This window comes from Callospermophilus lateralis, chromosome 2, assembly GCF_048772815.1.
Source record: "Callospermophilus lateralis isolate mCalLat2 chromosome 2, mCalLat2.hap1, whole genome shotgun sequence".
NCBI lineage: Eukaryota > Metazoa > Chordata > Mammalia > Rodentia > Sciuridae > Callospermophilus > Callospermophilus lateralis.
The window spans coordinates 198,782,091-198,798,232 of record NC_135306.1 but is presented as its reverse complement, the minus strand read 5'-3'; the positions used below and the strand labels follow the sequence as shown (position 1 = coordinate 198,798,232).

Sequence of the window (16,142 nt, the reverse complement as noted above, 5' to 3'; positions counted from 1 at the left end):
CGCATTCCACTATTGTCATGTATGTAAGAAATAAAAAAAACACAAAATAGGAAAAAAAAAGTAGTACTGATATGCTTGTCAGTGTATTTCTGAAAACAGATTTTGTTTAGAACACTGCAGTACCATCAGTAAGCACACCTTTCCTGAGGCACTGAGGACTTCACATCAGATTAAAAAAACCAATGATAACCCAGCAAGATCTGACTCAGATTAAATTTCCTAAATTCATATTTTGCAACACTGTAATAAATTTTCTTGAGTAAAATTTCTTTTGTAATATTGTGATTCTAATGCATGAATTAATAACAAGTAATGTGTTAACTTGTTTTAAACAAATATATTCTCTAAGCTATCACAAAGAAATGATGTGCACGGATTTGAGCTACTTAATTTTAACATATATTCACAAGTATTCTGTGCATCCTAATCTTGCACCAAAGTTATTTAGTACTAAGTGAATTTTAAGTAATACCAGCGCTTAAAAAAAATCTGTATAATGGTCCCCCACCTTTTTGCAAAAATATTGGCATGAAATCTGCCACAATTATATAGTGAAATACAGTACGTAATTCCCTATGAGGCACAGGTAAAAAAAAAGTCACCAAAGGAATTTATATCAAAATAAGATTAATAATACCTATCTTTTGAAATTTACAAGAAATTAAGTATAGAACTTTAAAATTTTTATGAACATGAAATACATCTATAGCAATTAGAATTCCAACTGCAGCTGAAAAATTTCTAGATACAAATTTTTATTGTCCACAGAACTGCAATTTATACAATAAATTCTCTAAGTTACATTAACTTAAGTGGCATTCAGAACTTTGAAAGCACTTCTCTACCAAAATGATACCTCTGAATTCTATTCCTTTTCCTGAGGTTTCTAACACAAGGATGCCAGGTCACAAGTTTCTTTTAGGCTTTAAATATACTGGGTGTAGTGCAAGTCAAACCTTGCCACTCTCTCTACTGGAAGAATGGAAACTTAAAACTGACACTGCTTTCAATTTTCTTTGCTTTTACTAGTTTTTTTTTTTTTTTTTTCCACTTAGTCTAAGGACACAAATGACCTTCTCAGCAATGAATTCAATAGCTAATGTGATTAGCTTTGTAATTTGAAAACTTGTGTGTTCCAGTGTTCTTCATATGTAAACATTATATTTAAATTACTTAATATATTTATGCTCCAGGCCATTTGTTTGTGATTCTTCTATTACCTCTAGGTAATAATTCCTTCCAGACTCTCTCTTAAGAATGAAGCACACATTCCTATTAAAATAGATGCAAAACTAAAGAAAAAACATGCTACTTGGTAAAAACAAAAATTAAGTATTCACCTAGTTTAGTTATACAAAATACTTATACGTCTTTGCCCTGACGATAAGTATCAAATTCTTACAAAAAAAATGAAAAATGAATTTGTCAATTTAGGAGAGTAAAAACAAACATACTATTAGAATTGGTTCTTGGGCTAATTAAGGGGGGGGGGGCATTCTTGAAGGCAAGGAACCTGCTGTTGATTTCCTAATGGGGATGTGATGTAATACTGGAAAGCAGCCGAAGGGAAAGCGATAGGCTGACAAAGGGGGTGGCAGATGCCAGACAGGGACATGCCTGCGGGCGGCAGGCAAGAGGTGGGGTCATCAGGGAGCAAAAGAGAGCACCGTACAAAGAGTGATTTCAGGGAGCGGGAAAGTGGCCAGACAGATAGAGGACACCAGGGTGCAGGAAAGCGATAGACCGCAAATCGGGAAACGGCGTGACATCTGGCGTGCAGAGCCGGCAGGGGGCAGAGCAGGCAGGGTGTCACGTGGAGTGGGCGCTACGGGAGCCGAGAGGGTTGCGTGCAGACAGAGGGGGGTCTTTACCACCGCTTGAAATGCTGCGGTACTCACAGGAGTCGCGGACTCTTCTTGCCCTGAACTGGAGACGGGGCCTTCGCGGCCTGGGACTGCTGCCCTGGGGCGTCGAGAGGCCTGGCGCTGGGGCTGCTCCTCCGCCGGCGGGGATACTCGGCCTTCCTCCGGCGGGACACAGCGGCGGCGGCGGCGGCCGCAGCGGCTCGGCCTCGGTCCCGACCTCCCCTCAGCACGCGGCTGCTCGTGGTCCCCGCAGGCGCCGCCGCCGCCACCTCAAGGGGCCGTTGTTGGGGCTCCTCTGGAGCCGCCTTGGCCGCCGCCGCCTCTCCCCCTTCCTGGTCCTGCTGCTCCGGGGGTCTCGGCTCTTCCGTCTCCCCCGGCATCGGGGCTCGTCCGTCCCCCACCCCCTCGTTCCAGGCGGTGGAGGCGGAGGCGGCGGCGGCCGCGACGCTGCTCCCCCCGCCCCCCTCGCCTCCCGGAGCGTCCGGCTCACTCTCACCCTGAGCTCCTTTCCCCCCTCCCCTCCGCCCGCTCCGAGGATGCCCCCCCGCCCCCTGCCACTCAAGACCCGCTACCGCTGACGGCACGCGCGCGCGCCCGCCACAAACGCTCAGCGGACCAATCGGAGAAGAGGATCGGCCTCCCTGCCCGTACTCCCGCGGTCCCTGACGCAGCGACGTACTACGTTCCCGCCCCCAACCCCTCCCTCAGCCAATCAGGAAACAGCTCCAAGGGAGCGCGCGAGGTTTCCTTCCCCGCGCACCCGTTCTCACCGTTAAACGGCTGCGTCTCGCGACAATCACAAAGTGACCTTTTCCCCCCTCCGGAGTTCAATGCGGGCTAGGGACAGTGGGAGGGGTAAATCTAGGGAGGGAGGCGGGTGGTTAGAAAAAGTACCTCTTTCTCCGCCTTGCGCGCGCCCCGGACTAGCTGCGCGCGCACCTGCCTCCCTAAGGAGCCGCAAGTGCCACAAGGGCTGTTTCTAAGCTTCCTTAAACCAGAGAAGTAGCTTGGGCGTTCTGCCGCCTCCGCCCCTACCCCACTTCCCTGTCTCTGTCCTTTCTGTCCCCAACGCCGCCAGGTCTTGCGGGGAGAAGGGGGGAATTTTTTTGAGCTGTCGCTTCTCCTTTAAGAAAAAAAGCCCCGTCGGCTGCCGGATGAAAGTCTCCGAAAAAATGGCGGCGGTAGATCGGAGGCGGAGTAACGTGGGCCCGCCTCTTGACGCATGCGCATGTATAATTTGGCCAAGGGCATCCTGGGAAATGAAGTCGTACTTACCTTACGGTTGAAGAAAAATGATAGGAAACCAGAGGCGGAGAGGATACTGGGAGTTTTTGACCAAGTCACGACGGGAAAGGTAGTTTGCTTTTTCTGGAGGCAACGTTTCCGGGTTAGGCCGCGACGCCTGCCTACATCCTGGCTCGGCTGCTGAGCCGGTTGCTGGAAGGCTGGCCCGGAAGACTATCTCCTAGTTCTTGGTACTTTCTTGGCGTTAGCATAGCTTTTTCGGAGTGGCCATATCATAAGCCTTATTTACTTTGGTTTGTTCAAATGACGCTTATCATGGGGCCGGCTAGCGTTCATTTTATATTATTCGTCTTGTCTTCCTGTGTCTCTGACCCGCTCTCCTGCCAGCCCTTGGAGGTCAGGGAGCGAATCAGCGTCCATCGGGTCTGCAGGGGCCTAGCAATGCCCCACTCAGTTCAGTTTTAATAAAATGTGTGGAATTCATTATAAAGTGGCTTTGCTGCCAGATGTTGAGGCTTCAAGGAGCTGGCGTCACTGCTTGGCTGTGGTCCCTGAGCTGGAGAGAGACATTAGCGTGACTTTAGTGACCTGGAGAAGCTAAACTCCCCACCCGGAAGTTTGAGGTTTATAAATGTTACTGCTGCACAGGAAGCACGGTCAGGACCGCAGCTTTGTCAGAAGTTATTTTTCTGCTCGCTAGCGTGTGCAAGCAAATTGTTTTCCTGATGCGTCAAAAGGGAGTTTCCATTGATGATCTTCAAGTTGTGGTCATTAATGCCGTGGTCCTCTCCCATTCCTTCCCTTAATCCCTAATAATCAAGGAATGATTTGCAAGAATAGTTCTTTACCTCTGGAAAATAAAGTATCCTGGGTTAAAATCCTGAAAAGGAGGAAGATGGAAAGAAGATCTGGGGATTCAATTCCAAATTTCTCGTTAATCATTAAATTGAACTGCAGATAACTGCTGAAGTACATTTTTTCTTTCCAGTATTTTACTTACCACTTAAGATTAGGCAAATGTTTTATATTCACTACTGAGTGTTTTGCACTTTGATAGAGCTAATGTCATTTCCAGTTGTAAAAACTTTTGGCATAGTGTCATTGGGGGATTTTTCAGTATTTGCAGTGAGCAGACTTTTAAAACAGCACTGACATCCAATGGCTGCATAAAGTAATACAGAGAAATATCTATTTTCAAAAAAAAAAAAAGACAGTGGAATGATTCTTTAAACAAACAAGCAAAAGACCACTGTGTTTTAGAAGAAAGATCATGGGCTTTGACCTAAAATGTGGATTATTGTAAGTAGAAATGCTACCTAGTCTGTTATAAATTACGATTCCTTAAACCTACTTCATTGCTAAAAACTGGGTAAAATGTATTTTAAGAGGCAATTATTACAGTTCCTTACTGCCTGATGGTAGGCCTTTGGTAAATGTTTTATTTAACCCAATTGAATAAAATAACAGTGATAAAAAAATTAATCCACAGTGTCAGTTAAAAAAAAAAAAAAAAAAAAACTGCTACAGGGTAATGTCGCTAGGGGGGAATTGTGTTTAATTCAATGTCCACACAGTCTAGTACCTTGTATCTTAAACTTTCCAGTTTTATTTTTCATTACTTCATAGATGTTTGCATTTTGGACCACTGAATAAGCCAGTGGCCAAGAATCCAACTTCTGCCCTGCTTTTAAAGGACTTACAAACTATATAGGAAAGCAAGTAAATTTAATTTATGAATAATTTAGTAAAGAACTTGGTGTTGGTTAATGCTGATTGAAATTTTAAGGTGGCTGTGCCTCTATGGTCCCTCAGCTTCACAGAAAAAAACAAAACAAAAAAGAGCAGTTTCTTAGCCACATGCGTTATCTATCTACACTTGGGGAAAAAAACCCCACAAGTGTATACCTACCATTCCTATTAGTTCAAGATGAATTTTGGCACATAGCAGCTGTTAAATTAGTTTTGAATCTTTATCACCCTGACCAATGAACTACCAAAACTCAAACCTTCCAACCTGCTTCCTATGTCGGTCTCATTTTAAAAACTGTGACCTACAAGAAAAGAAGAAATTCACCAAATCAAAAGAGAGGAAGTGTTAAGCAAATACAGGAACCAAAAAAAGTTGTAGAGGCTGCTTTAGACGGTCTCATTTAGTTCCTTTGTGGTCCTCTTCTTCACCACATGCCAAAGCAGTTCTTTACAACCTGTGAGACCAGAGCATCTTGGGTGTGGAACAATGGAAGAGCTGGGTGAGTGAGGAGTGTCTTGGAGGAGAAATGGAGAGGATGAAGACTTGGCCACCATCTCCATGTATGGTGGGGTGTATTTGCAGTCAGACAGGGTATAGTGCTGGAAGATTTTTTTCGCATCTGTTCTCAATCCAGACAAGAGTGAGCATGAGGAACTATGACTGGGGCAACAGTAAGTTTACTGTTTGCAGTGGCACAATATGCAGAGAGTTTGGTGCTTACTACAGTGTGAACTCTGGGACAAGTACTTCTGGACAGATTTGTGACCGAAATTGTCAGTTTTTATGTGGGTTTTTCCCTTTTGGGGACTGCTGGAGATCACAGGGTGACTACACAGCTAGACAACTGCAGAGATGTGATTTGTGGAGAAACCATGTGAAAGGAAGAAAAAGGGGGGAGATGGTGTTATGTGGAAGAGAAATGAGGTAGAAGTACAAGAAAAAAGGATCCGCAGAGGTTGGAGAAAGGCCAGAGTGGTTTTATTTGTTCTATGGCGTAGTATTAAATCAAGAAGACGTAGTACTGTAACTACCGTGATTTTGGTGGTAAGCTTTTTATTCAGAGGAATCCAGAAGGAGTAGATTACTGTGGCCTGAAAATATAATACCTCCTCCTTACACTTTGAGGCAAGTAAGTAAAATGGGCAGTGGAACTAATTTCAAGCTTTGGAGTAATGCAAAGTTTTTCATTCTTGGTACTCATTCAGTAGGCTTTGCCAACCCTTTTTGCGGGGGGAAGGGGATTGCAGCAGTCTCCTAATATTGAGCCACGAACTTGTACCAAGGTCTCAAGCTATATTAATTCTTCAGTGTTCAGGATTTGTGTGTGTTCAAAGATATGTCAAAAGTGCAAACAACAACCATAAATGAGATATCTTGTACAATTTCCTTAAGAAAATGTTGGTTGGAGTGTGATTTCAGAGCTGGCGAAAGAGGATGGAACAAGAACAAATAACAGGAGGGGAGAAATGTTAATGAAAAGAAAAAAGTTGATGTTTAATAAATATTGAACTGTTTTGAAGTAAAGTCTATTTTGATACTGGAGATTGACTTTTTTTAAAAAAATTCTAGTACTAGGGATGAAGCTGGAACTCTCTACTATTGAGCTACATCCTCAGCCTTAAAAAATTTTTTTTTTTAAAAAGCAGAATCTGGATAAATTGCTGAGGCTGTCCTTAAACTTAGGATCCTCCTGGCCTCAGCCTCCCAAGCCATTAGAATTACAGGCCTACTACACCACACTTGATAGGAGGTAGCATATTTTGAACCTGGGATAGAATACAAATTCTTATGAATTGTGAGTGTTGGGAGAATTGCATTTCTGCCTGAGTCCCATCAGGTTTTCTTTTTTTTTAAAGGGTACCAAATTTCATTAAGATAATCAAAGGAAACTAGTACTTATTCAGTGATATTGGCTTAAACTAGATGATATTGTAAATCATTTTAGTATTTGCAGCAATCCTCTGAAATAGGTATTATCTACTTTTTTTTTCAGGTAAAAAACCATAATAACTTGTTCAGTGTTACTCCCAGGAGCATCTGATACCAAAACCAATTAAGCCGCAAGGTGTTCTCCTGTACTAAAATTGTGTTAGTTCAGGTATTCTGGTCAATGAAATAACCCCATTAAGAAATTATGTAGTTTTGCATTTACTGAGCAGGATGGATGTTAAAGAAATCTTTTTGAGAAATGTAGAAAGTACCAAGTAGCCTGGAAGCTAACATGTACAGATTATCCAGTGGGCTATTGATGGCTGTACCCCATCAGTTTCTTCAAACTATCATCAGCTCCTTAGTTACCCCAAGACTGTTTCCCTCCCGCTTCAGCAAAGGAATACCGTTGAGAATAGTGTGACTTAGGTGAGCAAATCTTTCCTCTCTGCAGTACTGCCTTAGAGGTTAGGAGTTTGTAGCCACATAGGTTTTACCTAAATCCTCATTACACGAGGATGGTAGATAAAAAGAACCAGGAGTATTATGGATCATTTCAACCTTGGGAGACCCCCAAGATCTGTCACTGCATTCCTTCCATATAAATGTAGGTATTGATTTCCATGGTGAAGCACTAGGGAGAGGACTAAAGGTTTTTACTCTAGTACCTCCCCACACCCAATAATCTCATCTGTCATACTGAAATGAGTCATCTTCAGATTACAGAATCTGGCAAAAGACAGAAACTCTTCAGGAAACAGGAAGAGAAAGCCTTGTTAACTCATGACTCAGGAGAGTTTTCGTGACTTTTGATAGCTGATGCTTCCATGTGCTTCACAGTATGGTCTCCCGCTTCCTGCAGTTTTTACTGTAAATGCATTCTATTAATCTAGGAAGAACTTTGACTTCTGGTTGTAGCAAAGCTTAGTAGAAAATTAAAAAGAGGCTATATTTTAATATAATAAACAATTGCAATTCTGAAATTTAGTACTGAGTCTGGCTAATGAAATTCTGAGACAAAAAGTTTTATTTCTCTTTCTTAATTTTCTTTTTCTTTGTTCTTCTTTAAACCTTTAATTATAGGCTGGGCATAGTGGCCTGTAATTCCAGGAGGCTGAGGCAGGAGGATGTCAAGTTGGGTGCCAACCTGAGCAACTTAGCAAGACCATGTTTCAAAATAAAAACCAAAAAGGGGTGGGAATTGAGCTCAATGATAAAGCACCACTGGTACTAGACACACACACACACACACACACACACACACACATATACACAGACAAATAAAAACCAAAAATCTTGCATTGTAATAAGGGAATTTTTAAATATGCAAAGGTAGAACATACATAATCAATTTTTATATACACCTATATATATATGTATGTGTGTGTATATATATATACCTCTCTCTATATATCACCTATTCCTTCCATCTCTGTATCATTTTAAAGCTACTTCTCAGATTTCATCTGTAAATACTTCTGCATTAATTGCTAATGTAAAGGTATATTTATACCATAAAACCAGTATTACACTCACAACAGACTTAATAGTGATTTCTCTCAATATCATGAAATATAATTATCACACCTAAAATTAACAAATCACTTAATATTTTCAAAACTATCACACCTAGAATGAACTAACTGTATTTATTGACTATTCAGTGTTCAAAGGTGTATAAAAGTTTAGTGTTTTAAAGTGTACTTAATGATTAAATAGGTATCATATATTGAAGTTAGTTATAAGTCCCTTATGTCTTTTTTTTAAATTTATTTTTTTGGTATCGGGAATTTGAACTCAGGGGTACTTGGCCACTGAGCCACATCCCCAGTGCTATTTTGTATTTTACTTAGTGATAAGGTCTCGCTGAGTTGCCTTATATCTTGCTTTTGCTGAGGCTGGCTTTGAACTTGTGATCCTCCTACCAGCTTCCCAAGCCGCTGGGATTACAGGTGTGTGCCACTGAGCCTGGCCCTTAAGTCTTTTTTAATCTCTAGATATTCCCTGCTATTTTTGCCATTACTTTATTCTTGAAGGGTAATTTGACCAGAAGAGTTGATGTCACTTTTCTTATTTATAAAATGGTGCATGAATGTCAAAATTTTGTGGTATGCATGATTGAGAAAGTTTCACAGAATTTTTTGTAAAATACAATTAGATCTTTTCTTATGCCTTTAAGAAATATCCGTACTCTGCAAATCTGACATAAATGAAAATCAGTGTTTATTAATTTGAATGAACTGTGAAGTTCATTTTCTTTATTTGAGAACTTCAGAGCTAGGAAGGTTCTTAGAAATAATATAATTTATTGCTTTACAAACTTTAACTTGTGGTTAAAAAATCCACTAGTAATCCACTAATGAGTCTTGATGCACAATTTGAAAAATATTGTTCTATCCAGCTACTTCTTTATGTAGATGAGGAAACAGCTTCAGAGACAATGTCTTGCTCAAGAAGACCTGGAGAATCCATGTGAGAAGTGGGGACTGTGACCTCCAACTTTGTTTGGGGGCTGGGAATCAGATAGCCCAGATTCAAGTCCTGGTTCTGCACCTATGCTGGTTATTTTGTCTCTTTTTCAATCTTAAAACGAAGGACAATAATATCATCTGCCTCAAAGTGTTATGACAATTAAATGAAATGTGTAAACTTCTGAGCACTGTGGCTGGTGTGTGTTAATTTTTATTAATTATTATTAATTTCACTACAACAGAAAAGTGCTAGTATAATGATTATAAAGTTTTCCCAAGAAAACTACAAGAGAAACAAGTCCCAACTATTTGAATTGCAACATCTTGATTTTGCAATTTCTGTTTTCTTTTCAACTTCTTATTCTCTCCACACCCTAAAAGAATACTTACACTTTGTTTTGAGAATTTTTTATTTGCTTGGAATCATTCTTGAAATTTAAAACAACAGCAAAAAAATCACCAGGGTTAAGAATGTGTTACCTCCCTGGTATTTTTTAAGATGTTTATAAAATTGCTTATATTTTTCTGATAAGAAACATATTTAAGATCTATCTTTATATTTAGGATTATCTTTTCCTAGTTGAGGATCTTTGTGGGTGGTCTGCCCTAATGAATGAATAAAATGAATACTTGCAATATAAGAAGTCAGAGTATAGAGTGAGACTATGATATTGAATGCAACCATAGGAAATAAGAAGCCAGAATATAAGGAGGCATTAACTATCTCCTGGTATAACAGGTCACAGTGTAAGTGAAATAAGGAGGAAGGGAAGGTGTTTGAAAATAACTTTATCCAAGAGAAGAAGGAGATGAATGGGGACACTGGTTAAAGAGAAAATAATTCTGGAAACTTATTCTATGTTATAATTTTCTTATTTCTTATATAGATGCTTTATTGGAGGAGTTGGAACGCTCCACCCTCCAGGACAATGATGAATATTCTAACCCAGCTCCTCCTTCCCTGGATCAGCATTCCAAAAAGGAGAGTAACCTTGCTGAGGCTTCAAAGATCCTGCCCCATCAGGGTAACACAAATCCCTCCTCGGTAACTTTTCATTTATTCTAGTACCTTGAATGTACCAGTTGCTGGCTCTTAAAGCTAAGAACTCAAGCACAAGCAATCAGGGACAGCTGACTTCTCTGATCTTAGGTGGTAGCAGGAAAATTTGTGAGGTCTTTCTCCCTGTTGACCACTTTGTATATCTGCTCATGCCCTGCCATTGTCCATGTGGTTATATGTGACATGCACAGAGCCACCTCGGAGTCAGTAAGAGACATGGGAAGTTGTGGCTTAATGTTATACAAATGATGTTTAGGAAATAGAAGTGAAGCATTCTTGTCATAGAGTATAGTGTAATCTGAATATTCTTTCTAGTGCAGATTATTTATTTGCTTCTGTCAAGCTCTAAGGATTTGTTTTATTGTTTGGCAGCACTTTTTTAACTTTTCAACAAAGCCTTTTAGAAGTTAGCTTAAATGAAGCCAAAACTTATGGTTTTGTTTGCTCAAAGAAGCTGTTAATAAATGTATGACTTACACAAAATATTTGTCAACATTTACCAAATCCATGATGGGAGCAAGTAGAGATATCATTGTCCTTTTGAAAACCAAAAGGCACAAATATGGTGGAGAAGAATTGGCATCTACTTCAAAAGTTAAGACAAATTTAAACAATTAAACATGTAGCTGCTCTAGGAGGTGTGTTTAGGTGTCAGTGTGAAGCACACCTTTCCCTTTGTATCAAATGACTCTTCTAAATCAAGTTTGCTCATTTTCATTCCAAATTTTCTTGTGCTTGTACTTGAAGTGGTGATGATTAAAGAGTTGTTTCCCTTTAAAAACCGTCAAATAATGTCAGTTTTATATCAATATTATCAGATGTCTCCACTAGAAAATTTGTTAATTACAAAAATGTTTTGGCTGTATTTCATCCAATTCAAAGGATTGGATTATATGGAAGTTCATTCTCTAGTTTAAAAAAAAAAAAAAGGAAACATCTGATGTTGCTAAGGTTATCATAAGTTTAATTGAAAAATTTGACACTGAAGATAAAATATTTTTTTGTGGTGATAATATAAATACAAATGTTGGTGAAGCACAGCTTTGTGGTAAAAAACAATGTTCTTACTAACTCAAAACCTATGGAACAGAAATGTACTCAGAATTACTTTTGATGTGCACAAAACTCACGACTGCATCCAAACAAAATTCAAAGTCTACCAATCAATATGGAAACCAAAATTTTTCAAATTTACAAATATTAGTATATATACATGGAGTTTATAAGTAACTGATGTAGAAAACATGTGACAGAAGCTGATACTGAATATAAGGACACAATTTTACATGGCTGTATATATTTCCTCGCTGTCTTGCCTGTCATCCTTCGATTGGAAAGGTCTCAGTTCATGAAGTAACCCAGATTTAGCCTGCGTTATGCTCAACTCAGGGAGATCCTATTTCAAAATGAAAAAAAAAAAATAGAAAAGGCTAAAGATGTGGCTCAGTGTTTAAGTGCCTCTGGGTTCAATCCCTAGTATTCCTCCACTCCCCAAAAAGTAAGAGTTTGAAATCTTAAATTATTCAGTGAATATAGCATTAAAATTCTACTTTTAAAGATTTTAGGGAGTAATGAGTTTGAAAAAGATGCAGTTTAGATTTCTTGCTACAAAAGCTGAGAATTGAACAAATCTAAAGATGAGAATTCAATGGTTTAATTACTAATTTGAAAATTGTGTTTCTGAAACAATCAGATTTTGATCCCTATTTTAATTGAATAAATTTATATTCTCCACGGAATGAAATAAAATTGTCAAAGTATAACAAAGTTTTGGCTTATAAGAACATTATTGAAGAAAGGTGCTTTGAAAGAGAAGCAGAAAGGCAGCACCTGTGAAAATATTGTCCCAAAATATTTACACATTTCAGCATAAAAAACAGAATTGAGAATATTTTACATTTAGCAGAATTTGCTCTGAATGTACAAATTCACAGTAAAGGTCTCTTCAAACCAGTTAAAAACATGGTCTACAAGCAGGCATAAATTAAAACTATCAGCAATTCAAATATATTAACCATAAAATTCAGCCTTTGCCGCAGTCTAGCTGGGCACAAAATCATGAGCCACTCACAGCCTTGTAGATTCAAACAGCAATTCTTTATTCCTGAACTCACACCGCCACTCTACAAGCACGTTCTGGGGAAAAATCCACACTCTCCACTGGCCTCTGCATCCCAAATACTCTCTGGAACTCAAGGAGTGGGCGGGCACCTGAGGCAGCAGGATATGCCCTACTCCCAGCAGGAATCACCTTAAACCTGGAACCGCCCTAAACCCTGACCTGCCCTAAACCCGGATCCGCCCTGGTCCTTGAGCAGGGTCACCTTACTCAAACATTCATGCAATGTCACTGCAAATGACCTGGGTCCAAGGCAAGCCCATTTCCACAATGGAGAGTCCTCCTTCTAAGCAACATGGGGTAGGCTGACAAGGAAATTGCCATGCGTCATTCTTACTTAGCTATGGCTCTCAGCAAGCCTTGAAGGAGATTTCAATTTTGTGAGAACGATAGCACCATATTGAAAGGAATATATTTTCCAAAAAAATTTTTATAACACAATGTCAGAGACAGCAATGCTAAGAAACTGATTAAGGTTTGTGACCATGTATCAAGAATAATTAACTTACTTGTGCTATTTAAATGTTCAGATGAGTTTTTTAAACTTTCCCTAATGTTTGTAAATATAGTTATTTAAAATATTTTAGAAATTTTTATTTAGAAAATGAGTATTGAGTAGAATTATTTTGTAGGTTCACCAATATAATAAAAATTAAATTTTTGATAAAAATACATATTTCAAAAATCATATGTGAATTGTTTTTAGAATTCCCTTTTGCCCTCAAAATTTAACCCACTTTGAACAGTAGGTTAAATTGCTGATCTTGCCCCTTTTTCCCTGGCACCCACTCCTCAGGCCACAAGACGCTCCAGAGTGTTTTTTATAGTCATTGCTTCCACATGAATCATGTTACCACTAATATATGTGTATTTTCCTCATCTTAGTTCTTGCTCAAGCACCTCTACTCAGTGATTACTTGATTAATATAGTTATAACTGCAATCTTTCCCCTTCTTTGCATCTTGCACCCCCTGATTAACTTTACCTATTAATTTGTTATTTATCAGTTTCTTACCACCAGAAGCAGGACATTCAGTTTTATGTGATTGTTATGTTTTGTTTTTTGACCTGCTATATCCTCTGTCTTGGTACATGACAGGTACTCAGTATTTATTTAGTGAATCACCATGGATTCACACGTATTTCTTTTCCAATGTCAAGTTTGATTGTGTTGTAGCTTATACTCTCGGCACCATCCTGAGTGGTTAAATAAAGGGGCTTTACTCTTGCCCTTCTGTTTGTTTTATGGTTCCTATGTGAGGAGGGTGTACTTCTCTATTTCATTGCTTTTCAGGCAGGGAGGGACTGCTAGTATTTGTTCTCATGCCAACTACTCTATAAAGTTTGGCCTTTCTCTACAGGAGGGTTGGTAATTCCTGTGTCTTAGGAAAGGAGATCTCAGTGATTTACTCTGATATCTCAGAACTATCAGTCCACTTTAATTTTTTGCGGGGCAGGATACTGGGGATTGAACTCAGGATCACTCAACCACTGAGCCACACCCCCAGCCCTATTTTGTATTTTATTTAGAGACAGGGTCTCACTGAGTTGCTCAATGCCTTGCCATTGCTGAAACTGGCTTTGAACTCAGTGATCCTCCTGCCTCAACCTCCCAAGCTGCTGGGATTAAAGGCATGTATCAGCCCCCTTTAGAAGCAAAAAACATCCTGTAACTCCTAATGTTGATAAGAACCAATATTTTAACAACAGAAATCATTCTTTGCTCTTCTTTGTCACTTATATATTTTAGGTGCAGCTTGTGTATACTACAAGTATCCAGGAGCCCAATGTCTACAGGTGGGTTTCTGTTTTTACTAAATATGAAAAAACTAACGATATTAGATAATAACTTTGATTTGTCACTCTTTGAGCAGTTGGTTTATAAGTGTCAATGGTTATCACTCCTCTACACTCCTCCTTCTTCTCTTTGAGCAGATGTAGAACTCTGCTCACCTGACTTGGCAGATTCTCCAGGTGCCTGGCTTCCAGACAGGCTGTCCAGGCTTGTGGGCTCTGCTATTTCCTTTGCCATCTGAAAAAGTCTAAATAGTCCCAGAGTCACCATAGATGTTTTAGCTTGTCTAGTCCAGATATGTGTTGTAGTTCACATAAGAGAAAACATACCCAAGAAACATAAGGAAGATTCCCACAACGTCAGATAGTGGGGCTCCATGGCAGACTTGAATATATACTTCTTTCTTGAATGTTTCTTCCAATTTCATTTAGCTGGTGAAAAGTTTCCTTTAGTGAAAGTTACATACTGAAACATATTCACTTACTTAATCCTTTCTCCTGACACAAGCAGAATTGGTAGTCTGAAAATTTTTAAAGGCCATTTTTTTGTTGTTGTTGTTCTCTCTTCAGTCATAGCTTGTAGTTTTTAACATCAGACAACTGTCTGGGAAACAGTTCAAAGGGCTTACAATATTAGATAATAAAAATTCTTGCATGTTCTACTACACTATTTTGATTTCAGAATCACAATCAGTAATACATTCACACAAGGCAAAGACAGCAGAAGGACTCAATATAAGAAGTCTTTAATAAAACTCCTCACTTGAGGGCATTTTCTACTTTGGTGGGGGTGAGGCCAGTTTATTAATATATGTTTTGCCAGTTAGTTCTAGTTCCAGAAAATTGTGGGATGAGCTGTTCCCCTGACCTCCCTCTCCCTGCCCCAGTTAAAAAAAAAAAAAAAAAATGAATCAAAACAATAAGAAAGTAGTGCCTGGTACACAAAAAGTTCTTAGTAAAATACTCGTTTTCTTAAATCCATGAAGGAAGGTAGAAATACAAGTGAACAAATACATAACATGAAAACCAGCACGAGCAACACCAGTACTAACTTATCAACACCCTTTGCTCTGCATAGAATCCTTGGCCCATTCCCCCTCATTTCTTCCATATTACAGGGAGCTGACTCTGCAGTTCAGGCTTTCTTGTTAGCTCTTCCTGTGACCAATATGAGGCACTGTGGAGAGATTGGGGGGTACAGAGGAGGAAATCCAGGGCATTTCTCCCAGCTGCTGTCTTTCCACAGTATATCTGTCATCAGCTACATTTTTATGGCTTCAGCTGGAGCGTGACAGATCTGCTGTGGTTCCAGCTCATTGACCTGGGCCCTTGGATTCTGGCAGCTTTTCCTCTTTTCTTTATCCTTTTGGTTTAAGGCTGTGATGAATTCCTGCTGTGGCTAATCTCTGAGTTACCTCATTGTCTTCTTTTGCTTCTTGGCTGTCCCATCACCTGTGTAATCAAGTTTCTGATTAAATTCCTTTTGTTTACTCACTGTGGTTTCTGTTTTCCTGACTGGACTTTGATACATTCCCTGTTCTGAATGATACTTGCTATGTAGGCATGTGTGGGAGAGTTATATTAAATCAACTTGTAAATATTTTATAGACTTTTGTGAATCCCAGAGGCAGTACAATTCAGAGCCCGGAATGCTAGCATGCATAGATAGAATGTTAGACTCAGAATCTTGATCTCTGCATGTTTCCACCATTTACTCTGGCTTGCTTCAGTGAACTGAACCTTGTTTTCAACATAACTTGAAAAGAATGTTCAATACCAGCTGTGAATATAGTAATGAAACAAATTTCTAACAGTTGTACATCAGTAGTAATATGAGCAATAATTTAGAATTGTATGTTTTACATGAACAAAAATAATAATTTTGATAATAAAAGGGAGCAGCAATTAA

The 16,142-nt window shown here is 39.3% G+C and overlaps 2 protein-coding genes across 10 annotated transcripts in view; one reads left to right on the top strand and one right to left on the bottom strand.

The window, feature by feature from the left end:
• Positions 1-2,344, bottom strand: part of Zfp91 (ZFP91 zinc finger protein, atypical E3 ubiquitin ligase) — a 31,602-nt gene extending 29,258 nt beyond the window's left edge. For 3 of the 4 annotated variants that reach the window (XM_076847282.2, XM_076847284.2, XM_076847283.2), the window contains exon 1: positions 1,899-2,343. In XM_076847282.2, coding sequence (XP_076703397.1) covers positions 1,899-2,245 — 347 coding nt within the window. In that variant the 5' untranslated portion in view covers positions 2,246-2,343. Of the gene's footprint in view, positions 1-1,898 lie in introns of all 4 variants that reach the window. The other variant, XM_076847285.2, reaches the window with a different exon arrangement.
• A 455-nt stretch (positions 2,345-2,799) lies between these two features.
• Lpxn (leupaxin) overlaps positions 2,800-16,142 on the top strand; it is a 36,527-nt gene continuing 23,184 nt past the window's right edge. The window contains exons 1-4 of one of the 6 annotated variants that reach the window (XM_076844618.2): positions 3,235-3,340; positions 6,854-6,925; positions 10,148-10,285; positions 14,190-14,236. In XM_076844618.2, the coding sequence (XP_076700733.2) occupies positions 10,148-10,285; positions 14,190-14,236 (185 nt within the window). In that variant the 5' untranslated portion in view covers positions 3,235-3,340; positions 6,854-6,925. The other 5 variants (XM_076844610.2, XM_076844617.2, XM_076844616.2 and 2 more) reach the window with 5 other exon arrangements.